Below are 17,164 nucleotides of genomic sequence, written 5' to 3' on the forward strand. Positions count from 1 at the left end.
ACGCACGCACGCACGCACGCACGCACGCACGCACGCACGCACGCACGCACGCACACACACACACACAAATATGCATTTATAGCTATGGAAGAGCGGTGCCTCCTGACTCCTGTCAGGCTTGATAAGCTCAATAGCTCAATTAACTGCCTCCGTGGCCGAACGGTTAACGTGCCGGACTGCCACGCAGAGGTCCCAGATTCGATTTCCGGGTCGGGAGAAATGTTTGTATGGCTTACAATTATTTCTCTCGTGAGTTTGGGTGTAATTTGTGGTTGTCTATGTGTGTGTCCATGGCACCCGCGACACAGGGTTTCCCTAGTGCGGGGCTATGTTGAGTGTGTGCGTTATTTATTATTATTTATTTATTAATAGCAGGTACCATCTACTGTTAATGTAAAGTTAATTATATTACTGAAATAAACATTTTATTACGCTATTATTATTTATTATTAATAATACACCAGTATCAGTGCAGGTACAGTACGAAAAATTGAATATTTTTTAATATTAAACAGTTCACGGAGCGGTTTCCATCCGCGCCCGCCGGTTCTGCTAGACAGCGGTTTTATTTCAATATTCACAACCCTGCAAGTTTGTGCGAGCACGTAGCCGCCGCGGTTGCGGGCACGAAACCGTTGCGATTGCGGGACGGACCGCGAAGTTAGTGGGAGTTAACCGCAAGTCACGCGGTTAATAGAGAACTCACCACGCGTGCGCCTGCACCACATTGCGCCTGAACCGACCGCCAAAATGCGCGGACGACGACGGTCGCCAAGCGCGCAGGTGATCGCGTGTTGCGCGGTTCTACTAATACCCCGCCGCGGCAACCGCGAGCAACCGTCACCACTACAGGCGTAAAACGCGCCGTGAAATGTGGTACTAATTTTACATACTATTACATTCTACAGATGCCGTCGTCCCGCGGCAGACGCGGGTGAAAAACTTTACGCTAAAGTTTTAATTGCACACAAGCTAGAAAGTGGCCACACCGGTAAAAAAAGCGTGAAGTATTACTTCGCCATCGCTCGGCGAAGTCAGCAAAAAGCTGAGGGAAAACACCGCTAAGATGATAAATCTCATGCTGCTGGGCAATGTGCACGCGGAGATAGTCCCCATCCTTTATGCTGCACATTTAATAGCCCTAACCAAAAAAGATGGTGGCGTCAGGCCGATTGCCATAACAGGGAGTAAGGGTAACGCTGCCAGCATCTCGGGCACCTTTCATTTAAAAATCCTAGTTTTATTTTTGTAACGAAAGCTGTACAGGATGGCGGACAAGAGGAATTAAAATAATAATGTCGTTAATTCGGTATTTATTCGGGCAGAGTCACACCCTACTAGTAGTTGATACAATAATGTAATGTTACAAAGACGCCAGCCAACTCGTATTTATACTTACTCCTCTCCAAAACTTAATTAGATACTAGAATTCAAAATCTTAGTACATAGATGAGAGACTACGTATTGAAAATCTATTTAGAATTAATAATAAATCGAGCACAGCATCAAACTATCATCAAGCTGCCAGCTCTAAACAAGAATATAAAGTTTAAGAGGAAATATTAATTTACTACTATTAGTATCTTGAAACTATGTGGCGTCGTATAATTATTTTACATAATACATTTCTAATTAGTAACTCTACTATTGTGAGAAATTAATAATTATTTATCATGTTATTTACAATGACTAATATTTATTAAATTCATAACACTTTCTAGTATTTAAGCTCTTATTGTACCTTGCCTGTTTTTTAATAAAAATAAAAATATCATTTAACAGTTCAAAATCGGTAATTTGTTATTCACTATAAAAAAAATCTAGCCTAATGTAAAATCCAATGAAATCCCGTTAGATTGTTGCCCTTTGAGTCATCTTCATCGAGAAACCAATACGTTACCTACGTAATGCATCAAAATATTAACACGTATTTTAGTTAGAATGCATTGTTGTGTAACGTTTAATAAAGCGGTAAGATATACGGTACACTTCTTAAGATAATATCTATTTATCTTGGTCATTGTCAATATAAAACCAGTGGGTAAGGTGCGGCAAAATATCACACACTCGGATGAGTAGCGTTAGTAATCACACGCGTACTCGCGTTAAACCTGTTTCTTCTTTCCATAAGAATGAAGTCTTCAATTGTTTTATTAACATCAGTACTGTTAGTACCAGTAAGTGTTCATAGCTCTTTAACTGTGTCTTTATTTCGTTCTATATGATATAAATGTATCTAATTAATGCTATCTGTTTTGTCAGTTATGTGTGACGACCGCATATTGTGAAGCATTGGAGTATCCAACACAAGAAAGACGGGTTGAAGGATCACAAGGCGACCGTGATGACAAACAGGTTGGTTAAATAATACCTACACATTTAAATTTAAGACGTGCTTTTAAGCATCGAATTCATGTCAGCTAACCAATAGTCCAAACATGTTCATAACGGTATTTCGGATAGATATACACAGATAAATAGAGGTGGTATCCTAAATTATCCGCTTTTAGTTATAGCCGTCGTGAAGAAATAAATGCGTTACGTAACGCATCAAATTTACGGGTATTACGGTTAGATTGAAATATTGCATACATTTCAAGTGGTTCGGTTTAAATTTAGTGCAGTATATTTCTTAAAATAATGTCGGTAACGGTATCCATGAATTGCCGCTGTCACCTTTTCGGTCCCTATTTGTCAAACAGTAACATATTGCAACTGATTACGCATATACTTCTATTTGTAGAAAATTCAACCCATAATAATAGTGCACGGCGGTGCTGGAGATATTGCTAACAGTAAAGTGCAAGGTAAACTGGACGGAGTAAAGCTTGCAGTAATCGCAGGTCAAGAGGTCTTAAATAGAGGCGGTAGTGCTCTTGATGCAGTTGAGGCAGCAGTGGTGTCTATGGAAAAAGACGACAATTTTAACGCTGGTAAATCATGAATAATTTACTATTAAGTAAAATATAATAAATATTACCTATAAATAATTCCTTTGAAATGGTTGTACTAATCAATTGTTCTTTTCTGTTGTGGTTCTAGGATATGGATCAGTTTTAAATTTGCGCGGTGAAGTAGAAATGGAAGCTAGCATGATGAGTGGGACAAATCTTGATGTTGGTGCTGTCACATTAATAAAAGACTTTCCACATCCTATTAGCATTGCGCACAAAGTATTGACGGAGTCTCCTCATGCGTTCTTAGGTGGTGAGGGTGCCAAGTTATTTGCTTTAGAAAAGGTACTTATATTTGTAGTTATTACATTAACTATTTTAATCCATTTGTCGTTTTAATTACTCGAAGTAGGACTCACAAATTTTTATTATAGGGCTTTACAACGGTGCCCCCGGAGTCGCTGATTAGCGGAAATGCCAGAGAAGCACTGAGAAAGTTCTTGGTGCATGGAGAATTGGGAAGAGCTGAGGATGAAGTAAGCGTATTTTTGATAAGATGATAGGCAATTACAATAAAATAACAGCTAAAAATTATTTAACTTTGAAAGGGTGGAGTGGGCACAGTAGGAGCAGTTGCTATAGATGCACAAGGCAGCGTTGCTGTAGCCACAAGTACAGGTGGTATAAATGGTAAAGCAGTTGGTCGCATTGGTGACACGCCACAGATTGGTAGCGGAAGCTACGCAGACGATAAAATTGGAGGAGTTTCGATTACAGGTATAAAGTTACTCAAATGTGCGAACAATAGCCTATAAATATAACATTTAAGTAATTTATGTTTTCTATTTTCATATTTTTAGGGCACGGCGAGTCAATTCTCAAATTCTGTTTGGCTCATAGTATTATCAAGCTCATGGAAGATGGTGCAAATGCAAATACAGCAACAATGAATGCTGTCAATGGTATAAATATTTATATAAAAATAATATCTACGTATACTACTATTTATTACGAATATAATAATAAATATTAATATAATTTTTAGCAATGACTGCACGTCTGAATAATACTGCTGGTGTAATAACTCTTTCCAATAAAGGAGAGGTTGGAATTCATTTTAGTTCAAATAGAATGTCATGGGCTTATGTAAAGGACAATAAAATATTTTATGGAATTGAGCATGGGCAGGTGCTCGAAGAACCATATAAGTAAGTGCTGTGACTAAAAACGACGATACATACTATTCAAATATTTATATAGAAAAGTAAATATATTTTGGAAATTACCTGTTGTTTCATTTTTATCTAAATTCTTATCGAGAAGTGGTACTCGTTTTATCCGTGGACATTTTGATAAAGTCGGCGCCGACGGGCGGCTTTAGACCATCTTTGAAAAGGTATAGAGCGTGTATTATTATTGTTTTATATAATTTGTATTATCCGCTCGCGCGATGCGCTCCTCCTACCGCAAAATGGCGGCTATTTGGTTTCGCAAATTAGAAAAGCATTCAGTTCAAATACAAGTTTTTATATATAAATATTATTATTCTGCATTGCTAAATAAATACCCTCCGTACTACCAACAAAAACATCTCAAATAAAATGCAGTAATACACCGCAAATCCTGCACTTAAAAGGCACTAATGAAATTTTCTAACGTAACTGTTCTAACGTTTACCATGAAATTACTCCTTAAAGTATAGTTTATAAACATTTATATTCAGGGTAAACTTAAAAAACGCTACTTACGGTATGATTTCAATAAATAAACACCGAAATCACCAGCCCAAACAATAACACACACGATTGTCGTGGCGTATTTTTGAAGTTGTTTACTTTTTTTAAATGACAGACCCAGGCATTAGAAACTTTATGGTTTGCTAGAGTAGTTACCGAAATATCAATTAATATTAGTTCTTTTACCTGTTATAACTTCGATATAAAATCATCACCGGCACCTCTAGGTGTGGTATGCGTCTACGGCTGCATGTATCGCGTGAGCGTCTATTACGATACGGGTGGTGTACACCACTTCTTTGGCGGAAATATTCCTGTCTTGTTCACATAAAAATTGGTTTCGGTCCATTACGGATAAATTCCTGTCTGTAACCATTGCTTTGTAATTCACAACCAACGTCGATGTTACAAGATCTGTGTGCCAAATGGAAACGACAAAACTCGTGAAATTTGCTGATAACTCATTAACTTGGTACTTGGTACTTGGTGCAACGGGCTGGTATCCGCAACTCATTAAAGTAATATAATCAAAATGGTCAACAAAGGTTTTAAAAGGAACTGGGACCTCTTGAAGTTTACTTATATAGTACCTAGTCATCGTTTGCTTGATAATAAATAATTTATCGTATCACTTAGTACAGGTTCGAGAGTAGGTACGACAAGTTTGATAAATAAAATTTAAATTCTATTATATCACTTACGATAAGAACGGTCTAAAGGTTCAACCTTGATGTGCTGTTGACGTAAGTATTCTAAAGTCGCGCGACTTCGCGACCACAAAGACCTTCTATAATTCGGTAGACAAAGTATTAAAAACATTTTACAGTGTGTTCTATAAGAGTATAACATCTACGGGAAAAACAAAAACCAATAATAATAACGCACAAAGTCATAGATCCGCACTAGGGAAACCCTGTGTTCCTAGTGAACGGAACGATAAAAACTCTGATATTAAGTAATCAATCGTGATTGGCTTCGGGTTATAACCATTTTAAATATAATAAATTAGATAGCCACTGCACTTTAATTCTTCTCTGGTTCACAAAACTGGTGAAAGGGATCACACATTCTTTGTGAGGACTGTATATTATTTCTTTGAGGAAAAAACGACTGAGCATCGAACTTCAATACGTATAATAGACTATAAAGGAAACAAAGACAATATAATAAAAATATGTAGTTCAAAAAGAATGGTGCAGTCGCGCACGCGCGCACACAAGGGAGCCGTTACATTTAAAGATAGTTCCGTGATATATTCAATCAACGTTACTATACTTTCACTGTGTTCAATCAAATCACGTTATACTATTAACAAAATGCTACTCAGCACAAATGTCATGTAATATCGGTAATAAATGAAAAGGAATATGACAGAAATAGGACTTAAGATAAGATTGAAAAGGGGTTTTCCGTTACCTTCCAACCAGATGCTCTGGGGGATTTCGCACTTTTATTGTAGATATTTTTTTTCGATTTCCACAAATCGTATGAACCGTTATGCTTCCTTATTCATTGTGTGAACACCTATGGAGAAGATTTCTTTACCGGGTTCCGTTATTCCCAAACGATTGTACCTGTAAATCTTTAAGATCTTAGAGTGAATAGGTACGTTTCCAGCAAGAAAGAGTGTCCTGTAATAAACATAATACTGCTTGGTGGCCGAAATAGATATGGTGACAGTCCTTCCCAGAAAGAACTCTTTCACGTGAAGCTATACCTACTTTTGCTTTTTCTTAGACCTCTTGTCGTGGTCATTATGAAGTATGTTTATCAGGGTTGATGTAGCTCACTTCACAATATCTCGCCATCTCTCTCTGTTGGTGGATTTTCTGATGCACTCATGCAAAAGACCGTCCACTGCAGATTTTATTTCATCAGTACATTGTATAAGTGACCGTTCGCGCAATCTAGTGCTTTCTTTGATTTGCTCGACAAAACGCTCTATGGAATCAATATCCTACGATGTGACGTGAAGAATGACATGAATCTAACCAGTAATAAGAAAAACAATCAGGTGAATCGGAAAGGCATCGACCTGGACTTAGAATTCGTTCATAAGTAATAATATAATGTGCCAAATGGTGCCAAATAACCACACTAATTGCCTGGTCTCGAACTACGGAATTCCATGGACTATGAGTACCAGAGCAACGAAATTCTGGGGCACTTCCCGGAACACCCAGACCAGAACCAATTCTGACACTTTCAGAACATTATTTGAACTTGATTTCCCAAATTAGTCCTACCGGGAATTGATTCCGGTACTTCCGCATCGAGCGCCCACAGGTCTTCACGATCAGCTAGTATTTCTGGAGAAAAGAAAAAGCGTCGAATATTGGTACCTACAGAGATAAATACATCATCATTCTCAGCAGCTCTAGGCTATTTCAAACAACAGATTAAATCTTTGTAAGAAGAAAGTTTCGGACCAAGATGTTCACGCGAAAAAGTTCAAATAAAAAGTAGATAACACTATAGTTCCCGTGGTAGGAACTATCAAATAACTCGCCGAGTTCCATACAAGTTTGGAACGACTTTTACAAGTTTAATGCCATTGCTTTCTAGAAAGAGTTTTTTAATTAATATTTCCTGACAACAAAAATTTTACAATGTTAACGAGATTTTCTACATTTAGGTTTGGCTGGAAGACTTTGCTTGTTTAACTATTTATACAGACATCGAATTCATTATGTACACAAACATATTTACTTCGATACGCAGGAATTGATCTCGAAAACAAGAGGAAAGACAGACGTGTTGACCACGTCCATGTAGGAGAAAGGAAGTTTTATTAATGTAATGTAATATAATAATAATATATTTTCTCCACAAGCATAATATTTACACTAGAATCAAAATATTACATACACAGTCAGAGATATTACATAATGTTTGTAAGAGACTGATACCTAAACTACGCAGAAGCTTGTAATATAAAGCATCCAGTATAATTTTTTTTTTTTATTTTAATTTTTTTATTTAATTTTTATGTAACCAGAAATAGAGGCTAATATGTCATTTAATTTGTTTGAAAACCATTGATTGGAGTTGAAAACCATTCTGCCAGATCATTACGCTAACAACAGTTGTCAGCAGTTACTGAGCTCCGATGGCCAGCCCGAATTGAAAACAATTGACGGTCAATTGTCTCACTTAAAAATTACCAGTTTAACTTGAGCTTTGCTATAATGGACGAAAATTGAGTACATAATTTAATATTTAATTACCGATGAAATGTGATTCTATTTGTTTTGTAATAACACGTTTCGCTTTACCACACCAACGAATGGAATAGTGAGACATATACTTAAAGATATTATCTTTATTACAATAAATACAGAATATTTTTGGATTTTATATATATAACAAAAACTATGATACTGAAACTCTCTCTCTGTGTGTGTGTGTGTGTCTGTGTGTATCTTTATTTATCTCTCTCTCTCTCTCTCTCTCTCTCTCTCTCTCTCTCTCTCTCCCTCCCATCTCATAAATCACTATTTATGACATTATGATACCATTGATGACACATGCATTTTTTTTATTTCTTGCATTGGCAGTTGCACGTCCCGATAGTTTACCCGGAAATACTTTTGATATTTCGAAATTCCAATCTCGGTTACTTGTGAAAAGAGTTTGAGTAGAAATTGTCAGCGACATAACTCTTTTATAAAGAAAGAACCGATCTCAAAAATTACATCTATTTGCCAAGTTTTACTAAAATCGGTTGCCGGAAAATGGGCGAATCGGGGTTCACCCTACTTTTTCTTTCCAACAAAAAAGTATTATCAAAATCTGTTCACAAACGACTATTCGCGTAACATACACAAAAAAAATACAGTCCAATTGAGAACCTCCTCCTTTTTTAAGTCGGTTAAAAATAAGTTTAGTTTCGATGAGGCGGGCCAGACATTAGGCGCACGGATCAATTTTTTTTTTAATAATAACGCACACACTCAACATAGCCCCGCACTAGGGAAACCCTGTGTCGCGGGTGCCATGGACACATACATAGACAAACACAAATTACACCCAAACTCACGAGAGAAATAAATGTAGGCCATACAAATATTTCTCCCGGCCCGGGAATCGAACCTAGGACCTCTGCGTGGCAGTCGGTAACCGTTCATGGTAACCGTTCGGCCACGGAGGCAGTTAAATGGATCAATAAAAATATACTGAAGGCGTATTGTCTATCAAAGGAAACTTTTAATTTTTTTATACTATCAGACATTTTTGTAACTGCCTTCGTGTCCGAATAATTACCATGCTGGTCTGACACGCAGAGGTCCCGCGTTCGATGCCCGAGCCTGAAGAAATATTTGTGTGGCCTTGTCTATGTGTATGTAATGGCACCCTCGACACAGGGTTTCCCTAAAGCTATAAGTGTGAGCGTTATTTATATTTTTATTTTTAGATCCGTATTTGGTAGTAACGTTAAAGTGAAGTTCAAACGTGCAAGCATCCTCCCCAATGATCTCCACCCCCCATCCTGCGTTTTGCACAGATATATTTAATCTGATAATTATTAAAAGTTGTGGAACTTTGTGATATCGAGTAATGGATACAAACACAGAGGAAAAAAACATGAAAGTGAGCCTCGATTGCGAACCGTTGTCGCGAAAACACACAATCATATGTTAAACACTATGAAATCTTGATAATGATTGGTTTCAAATTAAACAAGATCTAACATTTTCTGAACTGTTCATACAACTTAAACTTTACCCTGTTGACATATCGTTGACAGTAATAATTTTTTTTTTTTGCAAGTTACGATGTTTTGATTATATTGAAATTTCAATCATTGTGCTGCCATGTAGCGGTTAGTAGCCGAACGGTGACAAATTCGAGATGTTTACTTAGTTTTCGAAAAAAGAAGCGACCATATGGCAGAGGTTTACTTTCGCTCCTTGTTACAAAAAAATACTACGATAAATAGAACATTGAAAATGTATTCAAATTAAATAAGACTTACAGATGATATAAAACACTCAAAAGAAGCAAAATAAGGCACTTTTCTACGAATTTGGAAGTTCCGAGTGAGATAATTGACACAACCGCCCACGCAATACATGCAGCCGTGGACGCATGCCGCCACAGAGAGTTGCGCGATTCATGCGTCTCTGGAAGCATACTACACCTAGAGGTGCCGGTGATGATTTTACCGATTTATCGGACGTCGAAGTTATAACAAGTAAAAGAACTAATATTAATTGTTATTTCGGTAACTACTCTAGCAAACCATAAACTTTTTTATGCGTGGGCCTGTCATTTAAAAAAAATAAACAACTTCAAAAATACGTCACGACAATAGTGTGAGTGTTGTTGTTTGGGCTGGTGATTTCGGTGTTTATTTATTGAAAACATACCGTAAGTAGCGTTTTTTAAGTTTACCCTGAATATAAATGTTTATAAACTATACTTTAAGGAGTAATTTCATGGTAAACGTTAGAACCACTGAAACGGAATATTATCATGCTTTTCAAGTGCAGGATTTGCGGTGTATTACTGCATTTTATTTGAGATGTTTTTGTTGGTAGTACGGAAGGTATTTATTTAGCAATACAGAATAATAATTTTTATTTATAAAAACTTGTATTTAAACTGAATGCTTTTCTAATTTGCGAAACCAGATAGCCGCCATTTTGCGGTAGGTTTATCCTATCCTTTAAGGGCTTTGTAGGTGGGGGTAGCGCATAGCGTGAGCGGATAAGTATGTAGAACTTCACATACTATTGGCACACGTGCAATGCAAACTAAGCACCACTACTGTATTCTTGTTCTGTAGGTAAAAATTAAATAATTTAAACCTGATCAGACCTGAAGATCTGAAGGGCACTGGCACTGCACCTATCACCCTGGAACACAAAATAGACAAGTCCCATGTGCCTATAATTTCAGCAGCAACCTCACAATAATCCTTACGTAATCGGTCCCCAAGACACGAACGTCTACCCGCAAATTTGAAAAGTATTACAAAAAATGTTTTATATCCGAGTGAAACTCCTTTTTGTGGAGTAATAAATTCTACGGTGCTGAGGAATTTCTTTCGGAGAAATCATCAATTTTTATTTTACGCCATTTATACTTCGACACTATTAAGTTAGTTTTTGTTATTTTATTTTATAATAACTCTTATTTCTTGTATTGTGAATGGTCGGAAAAAAGTGTTCTACATATAGATATATGTCTAGATGCAACAAGGAGCGACAAAGAGTTGTTAAAATCACCAAATATTAATTATATTTTTAATATTTCGAATTAGATATTTCCGGAAATGGTTTTACTGCATCGTAAAACTACTGACCTAGGAAGTAGAAGTTGGACTTTAAAAGTTATTTTAATGATGCCATGTAAAGGAATGCAGTAGATAACTAACCTTTTACCGAAGAAAAAAATAAAAAGAAACGAGAATGGTCACTCTCCGCCTCGCCCTAGCTTTAGATACTGCAAAATTAAGAGTATGTGTTAGATAAAGATATATGGAACAGCAACATTAGTCTAGATTCCACACAATTATGATTCAAAGTGTATTCCATTTAAATTTATTTAAAAAGAGCAATCCCTAGAGTTTCTTGCTCGCAGCATAGTGAACGAGCAGTTAAAAAATGACGTTTTCAAGTGTAAAAATTTTAACTGTGTATTGTATTATTACTGACTGAACTTTGACTTTGACATTGACTTTGACTGCGACTGCGACTGCGACTGCGACTGCGACTGCGACTGCGACTACGACTGCGGCTGCGGCTGCGACTGAGACTGCGACCTTCATTTTATATTATTTTATTTTAATAAGTGATGAATGTAGGATTTGATATCTCATTTTGATGTTGAAAGTAGCAGAGTGTATCAGTTATTCATACAAACTAACTTTAGTACATGTTTAAAAGTGTAGGTAGCGACACGGATTAAATAAAATAATATGCTATAAAATAACCAATTCAGTGGCCGTAGCATGGCATGCCATTTATGATAAACCCTTGATAAACCTCCCTGTGATATATTTATTTCAGTTGATAAAGCTATGGTTGCCATTATTTTTTTTTATTGCAAATTCCGAATCGATAAGATTCGCACTAGTCATTCATTCTTTCATTTATTTGGTGACGAACACTTGTCATAAATTTTGAAGAAAAAGGATAACGACATGAAATCTAATTACTCTCATGTATTGAACTGTATTTAAAACGTTCTCTTCACCTTTACCCAATAGTTAGTATATATCAATTTGTTTGTTCCTATTATTTCTTTTTATCTCGTTTGTCGCGCTCAATTTTTACGTTGATAAAATTACTGTGTAGAACTGTCAAAATGTTTTAAAATCAGCGTGTGACCTTGCGGCCATGTTTGGTACTGCTATATTCTTTTGCAGCAATTAGACGTGGCGGCGGCTTTCGGGAGGCCACAAAACTATGATCTCACGGGACTCGCCATGCTAGCTGTTGTGATAAAATTTTAAAAGCCCTTGAATCACTCGAATTTGACAGTTAAATGTGGACATAATAGCTTTATCGCAGCGACATGACACTAATATTATTTGCTAAAGACGGCTATAGAAATGACTTAAAAGAAATTTTAGATTGAGTCAATAAAAACTATCGAATAACTTTGAGTTCAATCCAAGTTAACAGGTGGAACGCCAAGTCTCAGATAGCAACCACAGTGGTTATAAAACTTCTATAATTAATTTCTCTTTGGTTTCCTTTTACATTCGTTTTTAAATCGAGATTGGTTTCAATTGAACACAGCTGAACGATTTATAAAATCCAATTAGGCTCATGGAAAAGTTATATCCTGGAAAAAAGGCTTGCCATGAAACTTCAGATAAATCTTTTTAAATTTATTCGTAGATTAATTACTTACCTGGAACTCAATCACATTTTTTTTATGACATCAAGAGATAAGACAAACAAGCGGCACGCCTATCCATAACGGTTGTACTTCTACTCAGAGCTTTAAATCGCAAACATTTGAAGGACACTGCTAATGCTGCACCCAGAGATATAAAGTAATGACAGTTCCATATAAAGTAGCCCTTTAAAACTGGAACGCCGATTTTATTTCCAATAAGTTTGGAAAAAAAATCATATTAGATAGGCATTTGGTATAGTTTGAAACACTGAATGAATTTATTTTATTCAAACTTGTAATTATAACATTTGAAGACGCTATGTAGAATTCTTTTAAAAATTATTTCGCCATTGTTTTTTATCTTATCTTTACTTCATATCTAGGTGTTTTATTAAACGACAATATTTTTGACGATCTCTGTGGCCTGACGGCTTCAAATAATGACAGTTGATTTAGTTTAATCTATGCCTGAATATATACGCACTTGTACAAGTTAAAACTAAGAACGTGTCTAGAACATAAGTCGAGAACTATGCTTGTTAGACGGGTATTGTACAAAACTACATTGAGCTAAAGGGGAAGTTCGGGTGACTATATCCCAATTCCCAGAAGTGCCGCCAACTCAATAGAGCAATCTCGCGAGACACAAAGTTAATAAGAATCCTAAGCAAAAAGTTACACCTCTAAGCTAAGAGAGAACTTATTTCTTTTTAACCGACTTTAAAAAAAGGAGGAGGTTCTCAATTCGACTGTATGTTTTTTTTGTATGTATGTTACGCGATAACTCCGGTATTTGAGAATCGATTTTCATGATTCTTTTTTTGTTGGAAAGAGGGTACCTACCTAGGCTACATAGTAGTCCCATTTCATTTTGAAGAAAATCACGCATGAACATTCATTTTTTTAAATAGCGCCTAATTTTTACTTAAGGAGCAATTATTTTAATGGTTGGTTTTGCTATTCTCCAATTTAAGGCGTTTTTAGTGAGAACCGATTTTTCTTATTTCCTGTGTGAAGTTTCGTATAGAGGCGAACTAGGGATGAATCCGGGTTTGCGCGCTTTCTGGTAACCGATTTCAATAAAACTCGGCAAATAGATGTAATTCCGCGTACTTTTTTGGATCGTTTTTTTTAGTACCCTGTACTGAGATTATTATAATACTAAATGACGGGACAAACAAGTCGTGCGCGTGGTGATAAGACACGTCTATCCATAACAGTTGCAGTGCCACCCAGAGCTTTAAATCACAAAGATCTGAGGAGCATTGCCACTGAGCCCGTCACTTGACACGTTGAGAAGTATTTTTTTTAAATTTCGAGCATAACATAATTGATGACTGTACCATGTCAGTTAGCCATGACTACGAAACCTGTAAAGGGCCCGAAAAGTTTGAAAAAACAAATATACGCCAATTACACATTGACAAACGGAAAAACCTAAGAAATCGTTACCATAATGTACATTTAGTGAATTTAGTGGAACTATATGATAATTAAATGACTGTTTACGTATTCTTAAATCTGCGCAATGTACTCTATCCTCGAGGCGATAAAGGGTAACTTACATTTTTATCAAAATTTAGTCATGCACATATTCGGAACCTTATTATGAACTTTTAGAAAACCATGCAAGTTCCAAGCAATTCTTTTTACGCCCTAAAATTGACTGGATAAAATTCTTATTACGACATACATATTTTTAGCCGACTTCTCGCTGGTTATTTTGTTTGTGACTAGGACTTGACTAACTCGTGCTTTTTAGTGTAACATTTAAAAACATGGATGAATATTACCGGTAAGTAATTGCAACAAACATAAACAGGCAGGCCACAAAGTTTGGGTAGATTAACAAATCACAAAATCGCTCTGCAGTTTATATAAGATCGCGTCTTCTCTAATTACACTTTGTTCCACGTTTCGTTCCCATTTATCTATTCAATTTTATTACTTTCAAAGTTTTCTTTCTTGTTTTTATATGCCGCACTTACGGAAATATTAAAATTAGAAACTATTGTTCTGTATGAACAAGATAGTAAGTTAGTAAGTATGAATGAATGAATATGATGAAGAAGACAGGTAAGGATGTGTGCCCTTATTATGTAATTAATTAGCATTACTATAATTACTTCATAACACAAAAAAGGTGAAACTGACTATATTAAGACCAACAGCATTGAAGTAGTGTAACATTTTTTTCTGTAATATTACTCTAAATGACACTAAAGTGGATACGTAATTATTTTATATTTAGATGTTTTTTTAAGTTACTGACAACCTCCCAGGACTACATTACTAACATCATAAACACCAATTTTTGCTCCGTGCCTTTTTACAAGACAAATAAATTTACGAAAAATAAACGTTTAAGTTTTTGTTGTACTATCTGACACTATTTAGATCTGTATCCATTGACTTACAATTGTATGGACGTCGGGTCCGCGCTAAAAAGTGTCCGAACTTATAGGGCGTTAAAATCGTATACAGAGCGTCATTCACGCTTTAGTCATCGTTTGTTCGACTGACAGCGAAGCAAGCAAAATTTACAGTACTGCGATGACATTACAATTTAAATTCAACGTTTTAGCTTTTTCATATTCCTTTACATGTCACTACGTTTAAATATGTTGACTTGGGACATTTTTGTCGTGGTTTTTGTATTAGACCCGTCGTCCATTTATTTGTAAGTCAATGTCTGTATCTGATAGAATGATTTCAAACGTGCAAGCGTCATCCGCAAAGACTCCCACCCCCGTGCTGCACAAAGTTATTACCGTTTACAACCACCTATTTAAATAATTTTATTTTTGTACGAAAATAAAATCTGATGAAAAGTCATGGAAGAAAAGTTGTTGTTTATTATGTTAGTAATATAGTCCTGCGAGGTTGTTTGTATTTTGCAAGTAACACTGAAAAAAGTACATATTTTTTATTTACATGATAATAGCATCCAAATACAAAATAATTATGTCCTTAGGTATAATTTGAAGTCAATTGACAGTCATTGTAGAAGAAAAAAATGTGAGTTACACCAATTTTGCGCTGATAGCCTCAATTATATTCTTAAGTTCTATTTTAAGTCAAGTATTAAAAATCACATTTAAGTTAGTTACGCCCTTTACATGCAGTACTTACTTATATTTTTTTTTAAATATTATATTAATATTAATATTTACTGTTGATGGGAATAGAAAATAATTTAAAATTAAACGAATCCGTCAGGGGATCGAAGATCAGATGGGAATAAACCGAACCTTGCTCAATATTTGCATTTCTTTTCGGTAATATGCATCAAAATAAAACTGTATCTCTACTATGAGATGACTGACAGTTGTTGCTTGCGACCGCGTAAACTACTTCACAATTTTGCATGGTAAATTACACAGCGCTGTAGCGGTCACAAGAAGAAGTAACATTTTCTACGCCAACAGTTTACGCGGTCGCTAGCGATAACTGTCGCTGTAATCTCATGGTAGAGGCACTGATTATACTGCGAATCAATGACAATACTCTTTGCGTATGTTTTGAGTTTATGCCCTGACTGTGCGCCGCTCTTCGTAACTGTGTGTATCAAATTTAAAGTAGTACGCGGGGCGGTCGTCTGAAACGCTCTCTGCCTGTCGTTTATGCGGCCAATAATTCACAGCGCTGCAGTCGTTGCAAGTATTCTATGCAACAACTCGTACAGTGACGTCCATTAATATGTATACAAATTAAGGAAAACATTATTACGAAACATGCGCGTCAAAGAAGGTTTGCTTCTCTTGCAAAAAGTAATAGTTTAAAGTGTTTAATAGGATCCAGTATTTCCTCTAATGAAAAATCCCAAACAGACATAAGACTGCAGTACTAATTAATATGTTTTAGTTCATTCTAATTTCTATTATAAATTAATAATAAATTGAACTTAATAAAAATTCATTCAATAAAATAATTTGTAAAACTTAATGTAGCGTAAATTGAAATGTTTCTTTGTAAAATTAAAAATAAAGGTATTTAATTAATAACTATTGTAACTATAGTGAAAAAAATAGGGTGGTTTGCATCAATATTAGACATAACTGGTTGAAGACTGTACCACCTCAGTCAACCGTGACCATGGGACCTGTACAGGGCCCGAAACGTCGGTTTGTTTGAAAAAACAACTATACGCGATTTAAATTCGGAAAAATAGTTTCATTTCCTATGTGTAACAATCGCGAAAACCTAAGAACTCGATAATAGTTTCAAGTTTTTAACTTGCATTAGGCAACTGTCGCGGACTGTGACCTGAACCCCCTCCTTAGAATAAACCGGTACCTGGCAGTGGAACGTATTTCTTTCCAGTTCTAGTAACTGGATAAATTTATTAATTAAACTTTATTGACCACAAGACATAATGGCACAAATCGATATGATTCGTAATAAGATTTGCATCAACATTACACTGTTAAAAATATGTACCAATGTTGACATTTAACTGATATAACATTTAATTAAGTTTATTAACCGACTTCAAAAAAACTGTATGTTTTGTATGTATGTTACACGATAACTTCGGTACCGATTTTGATGATTCTTTTTTTGTTGGAAAGAATACCTCAGTAGTGGTCAGATTTAAAGAAAACATTCCACCGCTAAGAGCAAACTAGGGGATGAATGACTTTTGGGGTTGGTTTTTTTAGTCCTCTGTACTGAGTTTATGTG

At 35.8% G+C, this 17,164-nt stretch overlaps 1 protein-coding gene across 1 annotated transcript; it reads left to right on the top strand.

Moving 5' to 3' along the window:
* The first annotated feature begins 1,066 nt into the window (after positions 1 to 1,066).
* LOC113233921 (isoaspartyl peptidase/L-asparaginase-like) lies at positions 1,067 to 4,127 on the top strand. Its single transcript, XM_026469155.1, has 8 exons — positions 1,067 to 1,162; positions 2,263 to 2,355; positions 2,744 to 2,933; positions 3,043 to 3,239; positions 3,329 to 3,430; positions 3,503 to 3,671; positions 3,755 to 3,856; positions 3,940 to 4,127. The coding sequence occupies exons 1-8, from the start codon at positions 1,067 to 1,069 to the stop codon at positions 4,104 to 4,106; spliced, it is 1,116 nt and encodes a 371-aa protein (XP_026324940.1). The 3' UTR covers positions 4,107 to 4,127.
* Positions 4,128 to 17,164: the final 13,037 nt, after the last annotated feature.

This window comes from Hyposmocoma kahamanoa, unplaced genomic scaffold, assembly GCF_003589595.1.
Source record: "Hyposmocoma kahamanoa isolate Upper Pololo Valley unplaced genomic scaffold, ASM358959v1 80, whole genome shotgun sequence".
Taxonomy (NCBI): domain Eukaryota; kingdom Metazoa; phylum Arthropoda; class Insecta; order Lepidoptera; family Cosmopterigidae; genus Hyposmocoma; species Hyposmocoma kahamanoa.

What these genes read in the sequence shown, in the direction of transcription:
- LOC113233921 (XM_026469155.1), top strand. Translation starts at nt 1,067, where the DNA reads ATGATAAATCTCATGCTGCTGGGCAATGTGCACGCGGAGATAGTCCCC. An exon ending in AGTTATTTGCTTTAGAAAAG is followed by an intron (nt 3,240 to 3,328) that starts GTACTTATATTT and finishes TTTTTATTATAG; the next exon opens with GGCTTTACAACGGTGCCCCC. An exon ending in TGGGAAGAGCTGAGGATGAA is followed by an intron (nt 3,431 to 3,502) that starts GTAAGCGTATTT and finishes TAACTTTGAAAG; the next exon opens with GGTGGAGTGGGCACAGTAGG.